The sequence below is a fragment of the Arvicola amphibius genome, chromosome 15, assembly GCF_903992535.2.
Source record: "Arvicola amphibius chromosome 15, mArvAmp1.2, whole genome shotgun sequence".
Classification (NCBI taxonomy): Eukaryota; Metazoa; Chordata; class Mammalia; order Rodentia; family Cricetidae; genus Arvicola; species Arvicola amphibius.
The window spans coordinates 21,322,092-21,338,956 of NC_052061.1; the positions used below are offsets into that span (position 1 = coordinate 21,322,092).

Sequence of the window (16,865 nt, forward strand, 5' to 3'; positions counted from 1 at the left end):
ATGAAAACAGCTGGATGTCTGTCAGTGAGGCACTAACAAGCACTGGTGAGGGCATTCATTGTAAGAAAACAGTGACCGTGTCCACCACTAACACAGACATGACTACGTAAGACAGCATAAACAGTCAGTGAAAATTCAGAATACAATATGACTATCATTGTATGGGCTGAAGTAAAGGAAGGATACACCAATTTTACCCATTACACTTTGTAAAATCAGATACATGAGTTTATAAGCAATGCTTTTAATAAAAACAGCAATTTAATTTCCAATAAATATATTTCCTTTCTATTCCTTTATCGTGTATTTTACAAGTATCTAATTGGCAAAGCCTATCAGGTGACTGAAAGCAGTAATGATCCATGATCCTCTGTTTGCCTTACAATTAACTCACTTTTCTATACTAGAAGTCCAGTATCAGTTCCTATAACCATCCAGAACCTACCCTGAGCCTAGCGTGACTAGCCTTTTGGACAAGGCCAAGGGAGGGGACGACTGAGCATCCACATGATTCTGCCTGCTCGTCTCATGAGTGCCAGCGGGAGCTGCTCCTAGTTCTCCTGCTCCTCATAGTGAGCATAGCCACTGGCATAGGTCCTTCCTAAATTCAAACTAGTGAACAGTTCTGATGACTCGGTATCTGAGTTCTTCCCATCTTCTTCCTCCTCTTCCTCCTCCACTTCATCCTCTTCCTCCTCCTCATCATGGTACCCAGTATCTCCATACTTGTCAGATGACAGGTTCTTCCAATAGGCGTCATACCCAGAAGCTCCATCTCCCTCCTCACCTCCAGTCTGCCGGCCAAACTTCAAGGAGCGAGCTACAAGAGACAGCCACATGCATGTCACCCATCAGTGCCAATGCTAGCACGTCCCACTGCCGTGGGATGTACTGTCACACTAGGGTTTACTCTTATGTGAGAAGGGAAGGATTTTCCTAATTTTCTCACAGAAGTCACAAATACACAAATATAACACAATCACAAATAAGTAAAGAAAACACCAAACCTCAGTGATTAGTATGCTTGTATCAAACTGAAAAACTGTACCACATATTTTCCAAGGCTATAAAATCCCACTTGCTATGACAGTATGTTTATCCTTTCGAACAAAAAGCTATATTACACACACACCCCAGTCAGAGAGACGGCTCAGTCAATGTGATTGCTAGTTACCTATCAACTTGACAGAATTTAGAATCACCTGGGAGAGAGGCCTCTGAGCATGCCTGGTGAATCTTACTATGTTAATTATGTGGGAAGGTCCACCTTACTTGTGGTAGGACCATTCCCTGGGCAGGGACCGTAGACTACTGAAAATGGGAAAGCAAGCTCAGCACCACCACGCATTCACCTCTCCCCTGACTGTGCACATGAGAGCAGCTGCTCCCAGTGCCATTGTTTTGACTTGAACTTTCGAACTAAACCAAACCCTTTTTCCTCAATTGCTTTCAGTATGGTATTTCACTACAGCAGCAGGAACGGAACAGACAACAGGTAACGTGCTTGCCACGTACGCCAGAGGACACAGTTCAGATCCCCAGGATCCACGTAAGAAGTGAGCTGTGGTAGCACATGCTAATAACCCTAGCACCGTGGAGACAAACGCCAAGGGATTTCTGCCAGCCAGCCTCATGGAACTGTCAATGACCGTCAAGCTGGTGGGTCTAAATGAGAAGCTGTCTCAATGGCCTCCAGGAGGAATGGCACCTAAAGTTCATCTCTGGTCTACACACACACAACCAACACCACACACATACGCACTCAGAAAAAAAAAAAAGACAATGATAAATTCAGGCTATGTGTGAAAGCCAACCACTCCCTGGCATCCTGAGAAGCCTTACTTGACATGCTGAGATCCTTTGTCTCCTGAGTTTCATGTCCACACTTCGGGCAAGGAGGTTGTTTCCCTTTTTCCTGCTTAAACACCTTGCTTCTTGTATGTTCATCACAGAAACAAGCCTATACAGGAGAAGCAGAAATAAGCCAGGTTTAATTTAAAAGATATAAAAAGACACCATTCAATACTGCAAGAAAATCTGAACATAGTTTTGTCTGAGACTGAATTAAGAGTTGTACTGGGACTAGTCACATGCTCTTTGGACTTCTTAAACGAAGCTGATTTTGTCAGGACTCTTCAGAAACAGGACCTAAACAAGGCAGACACAGAGAGGAGGACAGGGGAAGTGGTTATCTACTTATTCATATCTGAGGTCCTTGACAACAAAATGGTAGGTAGTCTGTTCATCTCAGAGGACACTACCACACAACTAAGGAGTGGGAAAACAATGGCAAGGCCTAAGTACTGAGAGAAATGCAGAGGGTGCCTGGCAATGTGGATCTTAGCCGACACCGCGAGGTGAACGGGGTAAAGTGAGCAGGGACAGACATGTTCTAAGCAGCAGAAACAGCACAGACAGAGACTAAAAACTCTACAGAAAGCCATCCTGTAGCACCCAGCAGAACAGAAAGAAGTACGACAGGATGCAGACAAGAATGGTTAAAAACAAGAAATGTTTCTGAAATAATTATCTGGTGATCTTTAACAGAAATGCCAGAGAAAGTCAAAAGAGACATAGAAATCTTCACCTCCCACTCTTCTAAACAGGAACAATTTAACCCACAGCCCCAATATTCTGGTCACAATGCTCTCTACAAACATAAAGCAAAAAAAAAAAAAAAAAAAAAAAAAAAAAAAAAAAAAAAACAAACCACTGGAATGGGACGCTGGGGACATGTGGTAGAGGCAACTACTACAAGAAGTGGGTGACCAACCGAAAGCCACTTCAGTCATTGACTTCTATAACACTATCTCAAAACCAAAATGAATTAGCCTGACACGGCAGTTTAGGCCAGGAACCTCAATACTCAGGAGGTGGAGGCAGAAGAATTATTGTGAATTCAAGGCCAGCCTGGACCACACAGCAAAACCTAGTGTCAATTAATTAATTAAAGAAAATTAAAGAAAAAAAGCCACACAAGTTTTAAGATCCACATATATTAGCACTAATAAGCATTCAAGACCTGGGGCAAGAACACTGGGACCCAAATCAAAGTCTAAATGAGACAGCAAGGAGGCACACCTTACATCGGAGACATGAATGCTGGCCAAGCCGGTTGCAGGAAACACCTGTGAGAGACAAGAGCATCTTATAGTCCAGTCAGTGACTCAGGCCTTGCACATTACTTCTGTCACCAAATCACGGTGCTTTCTCAATGAGGTCTTAGCTGAACCAGTCAGCCACTGACCTGCAGGACTCAAGCCCTATAAACACTCACAGCACCCATGCTTCCTCCACAAACAATCCTATTTCTACCCTGTGCGCTATGCAGAAGTCTAGGGGCATACAAGCAGCATACTTTGAAATAGCCCTGTGAAAATTTCTATGTAAATACTGAATTTATATACAGAGTACAATAAGCATCTAAGATCAGCAACTTAGCAACTAAAATCTGTAGACGAGAGATAGAATTAGCATCTCCCCCGGAACAAGAACCACACAGTGAAGTGAGTGACTGGGATTGTCTTTTCCCTGGACAGTCAATATCAGGCAGCATAGAATAATACTTTACATACACTCTCATTTCAATTAGCCGTTTGAAATTATCTGTAAAGTTAATTCTATTACTATTACCCCAATCAGTCACATTGGTTTTCAACTGGAAAATGCAGAACTGGAGGAATAGATTAAACTCCTAAGGTTAACTCTCCCAGGAGGAGGCCTGAGCCCCCGCAGGAAATCCATGAGGAGGGGCACATACTGAAGGCACTGACAAAGGGGAGGAGGGGGCTGGGATACCCGGTCAAAGAAAATGGTTCCCAAAGGGAACAGCACTATTACGTATGGTCTTGTTGGAAGGGGTGTGTCACTGTGAGGGTAGGTTTTAAGGTCTCATATGTGCTCAAGTCATGCTAGGTGAGACAGACCACATATTGCTGCCTGTACAAGATGTAGGACTCTCAGCTACCTTTCCAGCACCATGTCTGCCTGCACACTGCCCTTTCCCATCACGAAGATAACGGACTGAACCTTTGAACTGTAAGCCAGCTCCAATTAAATATTTTCCTATAAAAGTTGACATGGTCACTGTTTCTCTTCACAGCAATAAACCCTAACTAAGATGGCACGGGAACCTAAAAGTGAAAATGCCAGCTAGCACATGAGGTCTGATCAAGGCAATGAAATGAACTTCTCAGCCAATATACCAATAAATTCTTCAGAGAAAAATTCAGAGCTATATTTGGGGATTTTTTTCCCTATAAACAAAACATACACACACAATTAAGCAGTAACATAAAAGAACTTACTACCTTTTAATTAAGTTTCACATTTACACTATTGAGAATCCTAGGTTCAGAATAGCTAACAAAACAACTTACATTTAAATGTTTCTGCTTCTAAAACTTGGCAGCTGGCTTGATGCTCAAACTGATCATCTTCACAAAGAAAATTATGACAAAACGAACAGCTGAATATTCTGCCTCCTGTGAAATTAAAACTCACAAATGTAAATATGGCAAACTTAATGACTTTAAAAATTCTTATACATATAATTTGTCAAATGTGGCAGCTAATTTCAGAAAAGTATCGAAATTGTGGCAACAGCTAAAATAAAACTGATGATGTCCTTCAAACTGAACCATTGAACTGTGGGTCTCCACAATAACCTGCCCTCTTACAGAACAGTCATGGGCACGAGTGAGGCTTCCGGTCCTCACCCAAACTCCCCTCTCCACCTGCTTGGGTGGAAAGTACAATTTCTTTCTACCTCAGTTACTAAAACTATACCAGCAGCTAAGATTTGAAAGAATATATATGGAGAAATATCACACACAACCTAACTAGGTTTAATGTTTGCACCGAATCACTCACCATGGTCCCAGACTCCTCGCTCACATTCCACACATTCTGCATCCGTGAGTGGGCAGGCACAGGCATGCGTGCTAAGACACTTCCTTCCGTGGCAAACCCAAGCTTCACAGAAGTCACATATTGCACCCTGCAACAAAGAAACAAGAGTTCTAGAACAGCTACCACGTGACCAGTGCAAACACTAAAACTGTTAAAAAGCAAAGGGACAAGGTCAGCGAGGAGGAGGACCAATTCTGACTTGTGAAAATCAGATTTAGAAAACCGAACATGTATTTCTCCTTCATCAGACAGTATTCTAGCAAGAAAACAGAAATTCTCAACTAGGTAATACAGAAGACTCTCAAGCAGAGAACTTACCCCCAGCCCCACACATACCTGAGGGGCATAGAAGGGTAGCACAGAAAGAAAGAACAGGCAAAGGACTCATGCGTAAGAGAACAAAGCTATCACAGAGAAAATTCAGATTAGGAAAGTTACCATAAACTATATACAGAAAACTAATATTACTTTCCTCACAGAGTAATTTGGATATGAAGCATAAATCACACTGTAGAATATAGCAAAACTCATAGCTCTATTTAAAATATCTTTTAGTGAACAACAACAAAATACATAATCTACCTATTTTTATTTATGGCACTAAAATTCCTTCTAAAATCCTATCTAGTAAAGATAACATATAACTAATAGGTACTTTTGGTCAAATTTAATGTTTTTTTTTTTAAAAAAATAACCTTAAGTTCTTTGAAACTTATTTAACCAAAAGGTTAAATAATTAAATAAATTAAATAATTTATTAAGGTTAAATAATTAAATAATTCAAGAATGCTGGTAAGTCTTACAACTAGGGGAATTTGTGACATCTGTTTAACATTGTAGAAAGGTACAATGGTACCCCCAGTTGGAGGAAAAGATGAGTTTCCTCCTGACTGGCTGGCTTCCATAGGCTGGAAGGTGCTACGCCTTCCACTAGAGGAGGAAAGCAACAGTACCCAGATGCAAACTTTTCTAGCACAACAGTGACTGCCCTGGCAGGATATGCCCATTGGCACTATAGTGGCATGAGTGTTATGGGAAGAGCCAACTATGTCTGCTGGAACTTAAGGCCTATTCCAGCGCCTGGTACCTGGGTTTATTATCAGGGCCAATGAGGAAACCAAAGTGTATCCAGACACAACAGGGCAGCTGCACACAGGAAACCACAGCAACTTCTGCGAGCATGCACAGACCCTGTGCGAGAAGCTCAAAGTCAGTGAGACCCCTCTGCATGGAGGTGCGAGGTGAGCAGAAAGCCCTACCCTAGTGAGAAGCTACCGGTATTTGATAGCTTCTGGGAAAGGAAGCCAATTTTCTTTAAGGGTGTGATCCCTGGTAGGCTGAACCTGCTCCACGGCAGGTCTAACAACGAAAAGTATTTGGGCAACATAAACTGGACTCAATGGGTCAAAATAAAGATGAGATCACAAAGTTGGTTGGGTAGAGATGGGGATAGACCTGGGGAGAGGTGGGGGCCAATATGATGGAGATATACTGTATGAAATTCTCAAGGAATAAAAACTGTTTTTAAAACGCCTTAAAATACTGGTTAAAATGGCTTTATCTTGGAAACCTACACTAAGACACGACAAGCAGCTTACCACCATGGCGAGGCCGGTGCTGTAGACACCAGCATGCTTGATGACACAGTCTGAAGACTTCATCATGCACTTTGTTTTTCCTGGTTAAAAAAAGATACACATGCACGATTAGTCCTACAAATTAGTCCATACAGGAATGTGTTCACTAATTCTGCTTTGATCTAGACCAAGTGCCTCTGGAAATAGTATTCTAAAAAATTAGAAATGAAACCAGTGTATTTTCCCAATAGTCTGAGATTAGAAATTTATTAATCCACAAAAGCTGTCATAGTTATATAATAATTTATATGCAATATGCTAATTCATTCTTATAATGAAATCAGAAGTTTCAAGTTATACATTATAATCTAATGATAGTTTTGACAGTTTCAAATCTTATTAATTTCAAGTGAATCAAAACATTGTAAAAAGCATGCTTTAAATTAATTTTATATTCATAAATCACAATAAAATCAACCTGGCTTGGACTTACCAGTAATTTCTTGCCACATACTATCAAAAGACAGATCAAGTGACCAAGGACCCTAATTGTTCTACCTAAGTTTATCCATATATAGAAATCACAACAGCCTGAAAGCTCATCTACAAAACACCAACCCCAACCCTGCCAGGAAATCTGTTCTCCAGACAGCATGTCAAGATTAGTGACAACATACTAACTGTCCACCAGACTACAGACGGAACACAGACAAACAGAAGATGCTCAGTGTGCCGGGATCTCGCCTCCTGAGAAGCAAAGTTAGATAACAGGAACTGGAAGAGAGAAATTGGACATAGGGCAGCAGCTACCAACTGTTCCGTGGCTAACGCAAGTATGAGAGTCTGCACTAGAAATGCATGGGCTTACAGCTCTGTGAGACACTGATCACACAGGGCTCCCCTTCCACAAACTTCTTTCCTTACCCTGCCTTCACCTGCATTTGGCACAACAAGGGCAAGTAGGTGTGTTTTAACTAGTTTCTCTTTTCCACTAACTGCAGAATTCAACCAGTGACCTCTTGGAAAACAAGAACTATACTAGAAATATTCTGTGTGTAGCCCTGATCACTAACCTGGCACTCTGCACAGCACATATCAATGGGCACCCCAAACTGCTCTACTTAAACCACCATCTCCTAAGAGGGTATTCACTCAAAAAGAACAGAGAGTAAACCCGAGTAAAGGTGAGTAGGCTCCCTAGGGCAAGTCTTCATGAACACAGTGTATGTCCCCAGATGAGAGGAACTTGGCAAAGACTGCAAGACTCTCAATAGAAATGTTTTCTGATCAGACATGTTAGCATGGCAAGAGTCTGTGAAGACCACCGAGGAAACACCAATCTTCCTTCTCTAGGAAAGACCACTTAGCTTTATTTTGAATTATTTTAGGGAAATAGCTCCACCTATACTTGACAACTGCCAGACAAACATTTGATAAAGACATGCCTTCATAGGTGTATACTTACCACACTGTGCACAAATTGGTAACTTCTGAACAGAATTACAAAAATAGCAAAATGCTCTATTCTTCTGCCGCCTTGTCATGTAAAACAAAAATTTTAAATAGGGTCAATTTCAGATAAAGGAGAGACCACTTTATAGCTCTGCTGGTTAGTTTCTGTCAACTCCACACAACTAGAGTGTCTGAGAGGAGGGGCACCGGCTGAGGGACTGCCTCCATCAGACTGGTCTGTGGGCAATGTCTGTGGAGCACTTTCTCAACTGCGAACTGATGGAGGAGGACCTACCCCAGGCAGTGCCATCCCTGGCAGGTAGTCCTGGGTTAAATAAGAAAGGTAGCTGAGCATGAGTGTGGAGGCGAGCCAGAAAGCAGCATTTCTCCATGGGCTCTGCCACAGTTCCAGCTCCAAGGCTCCTGCCTTGAGCTCCTGCCCTGGCTTCCCTCAGTGATGCAAGATGCAACAAACCCTTTCCTCCCCAAGTGTTATACCAAACAACAAAAAGCATACAAGGACACTTTCAAACAGAAAGAAAAAGAGATAAAGAAATTTACCTCTGGCACTTGTCGCATTCCTGTAAAATTCAGAGCACATCATTACATTTCTGCCGACTGAGAAGGAACTTTACTGACATTATAAAGACTATTTTCTTTCCCTTATTACAGTGTAATGGTTCGACACCCAGTTCCAGCTCAGTCATGTGTGCAAGCTCTTATACCCACTCCACTAGCAAAGATACACAAAAACATTACACTGGGATCCACAATGGGAGAAGCCATATTACAAAAAAGTTAAGCATACTGGGTTTGTTTTTGGCTACTTTAAAAAAACCAAATACTGTACAGAAAACACATATAAATCCCCACTCAAATTTCTATTAAAACTAAAAACATCTTATTTGCCTGCATTGAGTAGATGCTAGAAATACAGAAGGACATCAATTAATAAAGACCATGAACTATCAACACTGAAATAGGGCTTTCAAAGTTCTCCAGCCTGATCTGCTCTTTAGAGTCAAGTCACTATTAGTCAGTCTTTATCCAAACACATCCCACTCTTTCCTCCACTCCTTCACTGACACTAACACGTTTCCCTTCTATCTCTCGCTGTTGAACATCTGGTAAAAACATCTCTGCCAGCTGTGCTCCCTTCCACACGCTCAGCTACTACTACTTAGTCCTGGGGAGTAGTGAATACAGGAACAGTGCAGAACTGCAACTTTACTGAACTGTTAGCAAGATCTACTCGCATCACATGCACTCAGGAATGCCATTCACGTGCTCTTGTCTGCTTAGCATCCTCTTTTCTGAAAATACAGTTCCCACTTGTCATACTGGTAGCATGCAGCCTGACCCTGTACACCATAAATATCAGTCCTGGCACACAGACACACACACATACACACAAAAAGGGCTCCAACTCAACCTATGAGAATTCTTTCTTCCTGTGACCTCCACAAGTGATAGATGCACTCTACCAGAAACCAAGAAGAAAGAACAAAGAAAGGACAACAATCCTCAGAAGCAGGAGAAAAAGAGGCAAAGCAAAGAGTCCAGGATCCAGCTGCTCCTCTGTTCGTCCCCCTTGTCCCTCAGTCTATCCCATCCCCCCTCCTTCCCGCTGTCCCTCAGTCTATCCCGTCCCCTCTCCTTCCCGCTGTCCCTCAGTCTATCCCGTCCCCTCTCCTTCCCGCTGTCCCTCAGTCTATCCCGTCCTCTCTCCTTTCTGCTGTCCCTCAGTCTATCACGTCCCCTCTCCTTTCTGCTGTCCCTCAGTCTCTCACGTCCTCTCTTCTTCCCGTTACATGGAGTTATTACTCTAGTGAACTACTGTTCCCCGAAGGTTGAACTGTGTCCAACAGACACTAGGGAACGCTACAACCTTATGAAAGAGGCGTGCTATCAGCCGCCAGTGCTGCGCCCGTCCATAGTATGTGCTCCCACGAATAACAAGTATTTGCTAAATTAAATCTTGTAAATAACACATTTCAAAAGAGCCACACAGTCTCAAGACCACTCAGCATAGGCAAAACGAATTAAGAAAATGGGCTATGTCTAGAAACCAGGGCGCTCAAGCCAGAGAAACCAATGAGTGAAGATCACTAGGAAAAAATGAGGAAACCCAATGAATAAGACAAACCGTTAAAGACTATAGAAAAGCTGGAACCTCTCACTCAGTTCCTATTATTGATCCATTCTCCTTCAATATCTATATCATCCACAGTGTATGAGGTGATAGGCCAGGCTTTACAAATACAAAAAAAAAAATTCACTATTACTCAGCAAAACCAGTGACCACACCTCTGGCAGGTTCCCACAGGAACACGCACTGTGCACTGCAGTCGGTAATTTCTCAGACAGACTTACTATATGGTATATCTAGTGCTGCCTTCCAGCCACCTGCTGTTCTTTCAAAGGGCGCTTACCATGGAAGCGTTGCATGGGTGCTTGGCTAAGTCTACGGTGCTTCTCGATGCTCTGAGCTGCTTTTCCCGCTCTCGCCGGTTCTCTGCCTTCTTCCTGGCACCGGTCTTCTTCTTTGGCATTTTCCCCTCTAAACGAGAGAAAGGCAAAGCTATGACTCTCAGAGCCACACAGCGTTTATACACTCCTTAGATGGTGGGCTCGACCCTTCAATTTTAACCTTCACCTCTACCACTTCCACAGACGTGTCCGAAGACTTTAGGCAACTCCACACACACACACACACGCACGCACGCACGCACGCACGCACACTATTCCCGGCAAAGGCTTCTAAGCTAAGGCCCCATTTACACTACCAAACAACTAAAACCACGCAGGCACAGAAAAACTCACCCTAAAAGCCAGAGTAAGTGCTTTCCACTCTGAAGTTTAAACTATTCGGCTCTTCATTAAAGGAAAAGAAAATCTGACTTGCAGCATTAATAAAAACGACGAAAACATTCATTTTGTGCCAAGTTAAAATAACCCTTATGAGATACATAGCCACATCCCTCCTGCTGCCAGCTAGGCAGCACTGGACAGTACCTTCTCGGTTAGACAGCATCTAAATAAACCCAGTCGGCCAGCACTGAATGCCAAAGCAACCCATTTTCGGACTACATTAAGAACCACGATTATTTCGCTGCCTGTGGCTCCTGCCTGTGGGCAGCAATTTTAAGAAGCCAGCCGCTTCGGTGTTGCCCGTACACACATGGAGCCTTACCAAACTGCTGTGCAGCACTCGGAAAAGCTACACTATAGAAAACCAGGCTTCTCTTCCTTCTTCAAAGCCCGATCCTAAGGACACGGCAGTCCTAAGAGCTAATTAGTGGCTAATCGCCGTGGCTAAGCCCCGAGCCTTCGGTCAGTAAAGTCCGGGGCGTGCGGCTGAATGAGATGAGCGACCCACAGTGGCCTGGTCTCGACCCACTGAGACATCTCAGATCTATTTTTTTTTTTATCTCGAACTTGTTTCTGCCAATGACGTGGAAATTCTTTCGGCTCAAGCCTGGACTCCAGGGACAGGAGAGCGGCACTGGTGGCGGGGAGACCCACGCGGCTCGCGCCCCGCCATCCGCCCGCGGGCCCTCGCGCTCTCCCGGCCCACCCACGGCGCACAGCCTCGCCGGGACGCGGCCCGCGCTCACCGCAGCGGTCGAGGACGCAGAGGCCAGAACTCGGGGACACCGAGGAGAGACTCCGAGAGGTGGACGCGGAGCGTTTCCGACACTGGGAGCCAGAGCGGAAGTCCCTCACGTCAGAGCGCCCAGACTGTACACGTCACCGGAAGAGTCCAGACTGCCCCGCCTACTTCTGTGTGCTCCGCCCTGATCTCGCCCCCTCCCGCGGGAAGCAGGGATTAGGGGACAGGTCGCCGTCCCGGAAGTGGGTTTGCGAGCAGGAAAGTGGGGATCAGAGCGCGCACGAGATGCGCTATCTTATTCTCATTTTATTATTATATTCAGTGGAATTGAAAAATCCAAAAGAAAAAGAAAGGTGAACTTACAAAAAAGTTTGAAAGAAATAAAAAAGTAAGTTGGCTAGCAATTTTTGTCAGATTCTTTTGAAATCCTTTCCACTCTGTGACCCTGACAAGCCTCCAAGCTCACATTTTTGTTTGTTTTTCTTTATTGTTTTCTGAGTCTCAGGACGAACGGAAGCCTGGCCTTGAACCCATGACCCTCCTGCCTCTGCACCTCTGTGGCGCTGGGATTATCGGCCTGCACATCAGAGACTGTGTTTGTGTTTTCTTGGTTATCTCGCAATCCTGACGTCCTACGTTCGGAATTATCTCTTGGTTGCTCTCTGCTGTGCAGATTCTGTTCCTTTGTGAGCAAATTCTCCCACGTTCTCTGTGGCTGAGATCCGACAAGACTGTTTTTCTTTCCTCCCTTACCTCTAGGGAAGAGGTCCTTGACGTTGCTCCCATTACAAATGATTATTACTGTCACCTTCTGTACTTAAGTGTGGCTGTTTTATACTCATGTTTCTGCCCTTACCTTTCTGCGCTTTCGCATCTCAGTGGAGGACATTTTGAATCATTTTGATCTCTTGATTTCTTCATCCCCATCTGCCATCGCCTTTGATACATTCCAGGAACTTACTTTGATGATCACACCATGAGCCTTGTCTCCAAAGAGAGCTGCACCATCAGGGAAATCCAAATTCCAGTGCCTTAGCTTACTACTCTCCTACCAATGCGTCAGTTTCGCTTGCTGCTGGGCACTGCAAATCTCTCTGTTCTGTGTTCTCTTGCTCAGCCATCATGTTTTCTTCCCTTTCAAGTCCCACTTTAAAACACACAGTCCCATCACTTCAGTCAAAATTTATCATTTTCCCTATTCCCAGTAATCAAACAATATACCTTTTCCTTCCCACATTGATTGTCTGAGATTTTTTTTTTGTGGGGGGGGAATACTAGCACATACATAGGGGTCTATGTCACTAAACTCAAGCCTTTCAGGATTGCCCTTCTGTCCCTCTATATTTTTCTAATCAACTCTGTCATTTCAATTTGTCACATATCTATGAGAACAGCCTCCCTTTTCTCAGTCTTTCACTGCTTTCATCAATTTCAGCAGACATCACCACCTCCTCTTTGTATGACCGAGGAGAAGGGTTTTTATTGTAGCTAGGAGGGAGTACAGCCAGAGGCATCTGGAAGAGTCCAGAGCAGCGAGACAAAGTAGTAGACACAACATGGGCAGTAGACTGAACAAGGCCATGAGAAGAGAGAAATGGAGAGGGAGGGAGGGAGGAGAGAGAGAGAGAGAGAGCACAAAGAGGAGAGGGGACAAGAGAACAATGAAAATGTAGAGAGCCTAGCAGGCACACGAACAAAATGGCAGGGTTATGTGGGAATGAGAAGCTGGGGAAGAAGTCCATGAGCTGGAGAACTTTCAGGTGGGACTGAGGTGAAAAGAGCTGAGTGGAGCCGCAGGTACTGAGTGAGCTGGCCAGCATGTGCTTCGGGATGCTAAACAGCTAATCATTTGCCCCGAGTGTCTTTGGGACCTCATACCCCTTAACAAACAAAAATGTCAGCAACAGCTAATATGAGTCTTTTTTTTTCTTCTTTTCTGCTTCTTGCATTCTAGGCATTTTGTTTGTGCCCTAACAATGTAACGCATGAGGAAACTCATGGGGAGGTAATATGCAACGTGACCCTAAATTCTATAGTGGTTTTGGCTTCAGCGGTCATCTAGTGTAGCAACAATCTTTATATGAGCTTGGGCTTGAAGCAAAGTTCCGTGGTTGGATGCCTGTCGAGAATGCAGAAGGACCACTGAAACCACGTAAGTTAAAAATATGAAACTTCTAAGTGCTTCACTAAAAATAATTCCAATAAATCTATTCCCTATTAACTTAAATGGTATTCACAAGGGCAAGTGACTGTACTTTCCTATAGAACACATGCAGCTAAGTGAAGGCGCCCTGGCTCCTAACTGCAGTATTACCAACATCCCCTGGCCATGTGCTTCCCAGTTCCGTGGACCCCCTTCCACCCTTCACCACCATGGTGGTGACTCCTCCTCTCCTTCATTCTAGTCATAATGTGTGGACTGCAGCTTGAGCCCACAGGACTTCAGTTGCCCACGTGCTGGGGTTACAGATGTAATCTTGGTTTCTCATACAAACTGACTGCTACCCTTATTTATTGCCCATCCCTTTTGTCTCCAGGAACCACACTCTAGCTGCATCTCCTTAGCTTTCTGCAGGTCAGCTCGGCCTCCCTGCTGCCACACAGTCCTGGCATTACAATATTCATTACAATATGTGTGCCAACTTGTTGTAACCTAACCTTGGCCATATGCCTAATGTTCAGATGGAGCTGCGCCCAACTCTAAGGAGGCATAGGTGTGGGTTTCAAATAACAGAGATTAGCCAATAGCTGTAGGTAGCATGAAGATTTTTGTGCTCACAGATAAGCATCTGGGGAACCTACACTGCTAAGCTCACAGGTTTGGTCCTTTAAGGGAAGGAATATAAGCCTGTTATCTACCCAGAAGGCTGCAGTGGACTGTGTTCTAGCCTGGTGGCCTTTGTGCTATGTGGCAAGACACTTTTCCAGCACCGGGTCCTCTCCAGACCCTTCTCATAAATATATTTTTCTTAGTCAATCATAAGCCTGTCTTTCTGAATCTACAGGACCCATCTTTATGGACTTTACAAGGAGTTTCAGCGTAGTCACAAATTTAGTTCACTTTGTTCCTTAAGGACATTTATTTTATTTTATTTTTGTTTTGAATACAAGACTTTGTTGTGGATGCAGTACTGAGTTAATTATCATCAGAATAGTGTTCAGTGAATTGTGCCATGCTGAAAATATGCCTACAGTGAGCAATTGAGGGGCAGACTCCTGACATGTGAACCAACAGCGGCTGCTGAGTGCTGTGAGCCAAACTGCCTTCTCATCTTCTCTGCTCATCTCTCTTCTGGCCATGAAGGTTGCAGATCCCCTGCACTTAACCGGGGAAAGTGGTCCACAGTAAGGCTCAGAGGATTTAGGAGAACTGGAAACACTAGACTTTGAGGTACCACAACCCGGCCCATTGTGTCTCTGTCTGAACAGCATCCTGACCTTGGAACAGCCTCGCTCCCTGGGTTTTGTGGTTAATTCCCTTTGGAGCTCAGCCACACTTATGATTAAGAGTTGGGCCAGTTCCTCGGTTCTTCTGCTTTCCTACTGCAGAATAAAAGTCTCTTTCTTTCCTAGCAGAGATTCTCTCCATTTTACTGTTAGATTTTTAAAATCTAATTAAGCACTTTTGGATTTTTCTTTCTTTTTTTGCTTTTCTCAAACAATTAATTTTACTTAGCCACCGGCACTGCCATTGCTTTTAATATTACTGTTTCCCTCATATTTTTCAAATGCTTGCTACATTGCACCCATTAGAATATTACCTTCTATTAGAACACCATTCCAGTTCATTACTGATGAAAGTTTTAACCACTCACTGTTACCTTGTGCCAAGGACTATCTGTCTTATGCCTGTCGCCAGTAAGAGGTCCTTAGAGCAGTAAGCAGCCATGATTCAGGTCATAAATTCTATCTTAGTTTCTACTTTTATGGACCAGGCCTGGCACTAAAGCCTTGGAAACATTCTCTGAGTCAAAGTGAAGTAGTGGCAGTCTGGGAAAACATTCAGGAACAACAGATGTGGAGCTGGTGGTGTTGAATCAGAGAGAGTGAAGAGCTAATAGGACCCATATTGTCAGTGAAGGTCTTGACTCTGAATCTGAGATGCTTTTCACTGTTGTCCTGACTTAGGACAGATGAACTGGATCTTTGTAAGCTTCTGACATTCACTTGTTGCTGAAGGGCGGCCAAAGGAAAGGGTGTGTCCTGAGGCAGCTGTACTGAAGAGGTTGGCCAGCTATCTACCTAGCATCAGCCCGCTACACTCCAGGCAGCTCACCTACACAGACCATCACCGTGAAGAAGGACATTCATGAACTGCAAAATAATTTTTTCAAAGAATCTTACTGGTCAGACACTCAAAGAAAGAATTACAAAAGATGTGTGTTAGGAACAAGGAAATGGAATTAGAAGGAAGGAGAGACCTAGAATGTCAAATGTGTAATAAGTTCATCTGATGTATAATGAGAAACGTAAAGCTTAAGTATAAAGCAATAAAATTTAAATTTAAGTATAAAAGAAAATATCACCAAGATATAATTAAAATCAAATCATGATAGATTTTTAATGGAATTTGATGAACTGATATAGGGATAAATAGTCACGAGAAGCCTAGGCTATTTAAACCCAAGCAGAAGGAGAATATCACTATATATTTGAAAGTTTCAGTATTGTAATTAAGACAATATTGTATAGGGTTGATCACAAATAAATAAACAAATGTACCTGCACAGAGAGCTTAAAGAAGAAATACACACAACAGGGAACGTGGGAAGTGCATGAATCACAGCAGTGTTGACTAAGTCAAGTGACCCAGTCAGCTACACATGTAAAGGAAAGTGAAATCGGGAACCTGCTTTACAACACATAAAAATTCCAGGTGAGGGCTGGAAAGATGCTGAGAAGCTAAGAGCACTGGCTGCTCTTCCAGAGGTCCCAAGTTCAGTTCTCAGCACCCACATGGCCCTCACAACCATCAGTAAGTCCAGTCTCAGAGCATCTGCCCCCCTCTTCTGTTATCCGTGGCACGGTACATAACACATGGTGTACAGACACACATGCAGACAAACGCTCATCTACATAAAAATAAACAATATACTAAAATCTTAGAATTCCAGGTTCATGAAATTGCTAAATATACAAAGCAAAAATAGAAAGGCAGCACAGGAACACCAGGGGATACCTAAAATGAAATGGGAATAATGCTTAAATAAAACATAGAGATGAAAAACAATAGAAACAAGGAGTAGATTCAGAAAATGAAAATTTTCCATAATCAAAGAAACCATAGGTAGAAGAAAAGAATACATAAAAAT

General features: G+C 43.4%; 1 protein-coding gene across 1 annotated transcript; it reads right to left on the reverse strand.

The window, feature by feature from the left end:
* Positions 1-224: 224 nt before the first annotated feature.
* On the reverse strand, positions 225-11,689 carry Znf330 (zinc finger protein 330). The gene is made up of 10 exons (XM_038313225.1): positions 11,558-11,689; positions 10,373-10,500; positions 8,502-8,521; positions 7,954-8,024; positions 6,510-6,589; positions 4,873-4,999; positions 4,380-4,484; positions 3,082-3,128; positions 1,843-1,960; positions 225-820 (listed from the first exon to the last, which is right to left on the reverse strand). Exons 2-10 carry the CDS (start codon positions 10,490-10,492, stop codon positions 552-554), a joined length of 957 nt encoding a protein of 318 aa, XP_038169153.1. The 5' UTR covers positions 10,493-10,500; positions 11,558-11,689; the 3' UTR covers positions 225-551.
* Positions 11,690-16,865: the final 5,176 nt, after the last annotated feature.

Excerpts from the sequence above, each read along its gene's own strand:
- Znf330 (XM_038313225.1), bottom strand. The coding sequence starts at position 10,492 with ATGCCAAAGAAGAAGACCGGTGCCAGGAAGAAGGCAGAGAACCGGCGA. Across the intron at positions 5,000-6,509 it reads GCACCGGCCTCGCCATGGTG|GGTGCAATATGTGACTTCTG; the intron begins GTAAGCTGCTTG and ends TCTTTGTTGCAG. Across the intron at positions 3,129-4,379 it reads AGAAGCAGAAACATTTAAAT|GTGTTTCCTGCAACCGGCTT; the intron begins GTAAGTTGTTTT and ends TGTCTCTCACAG.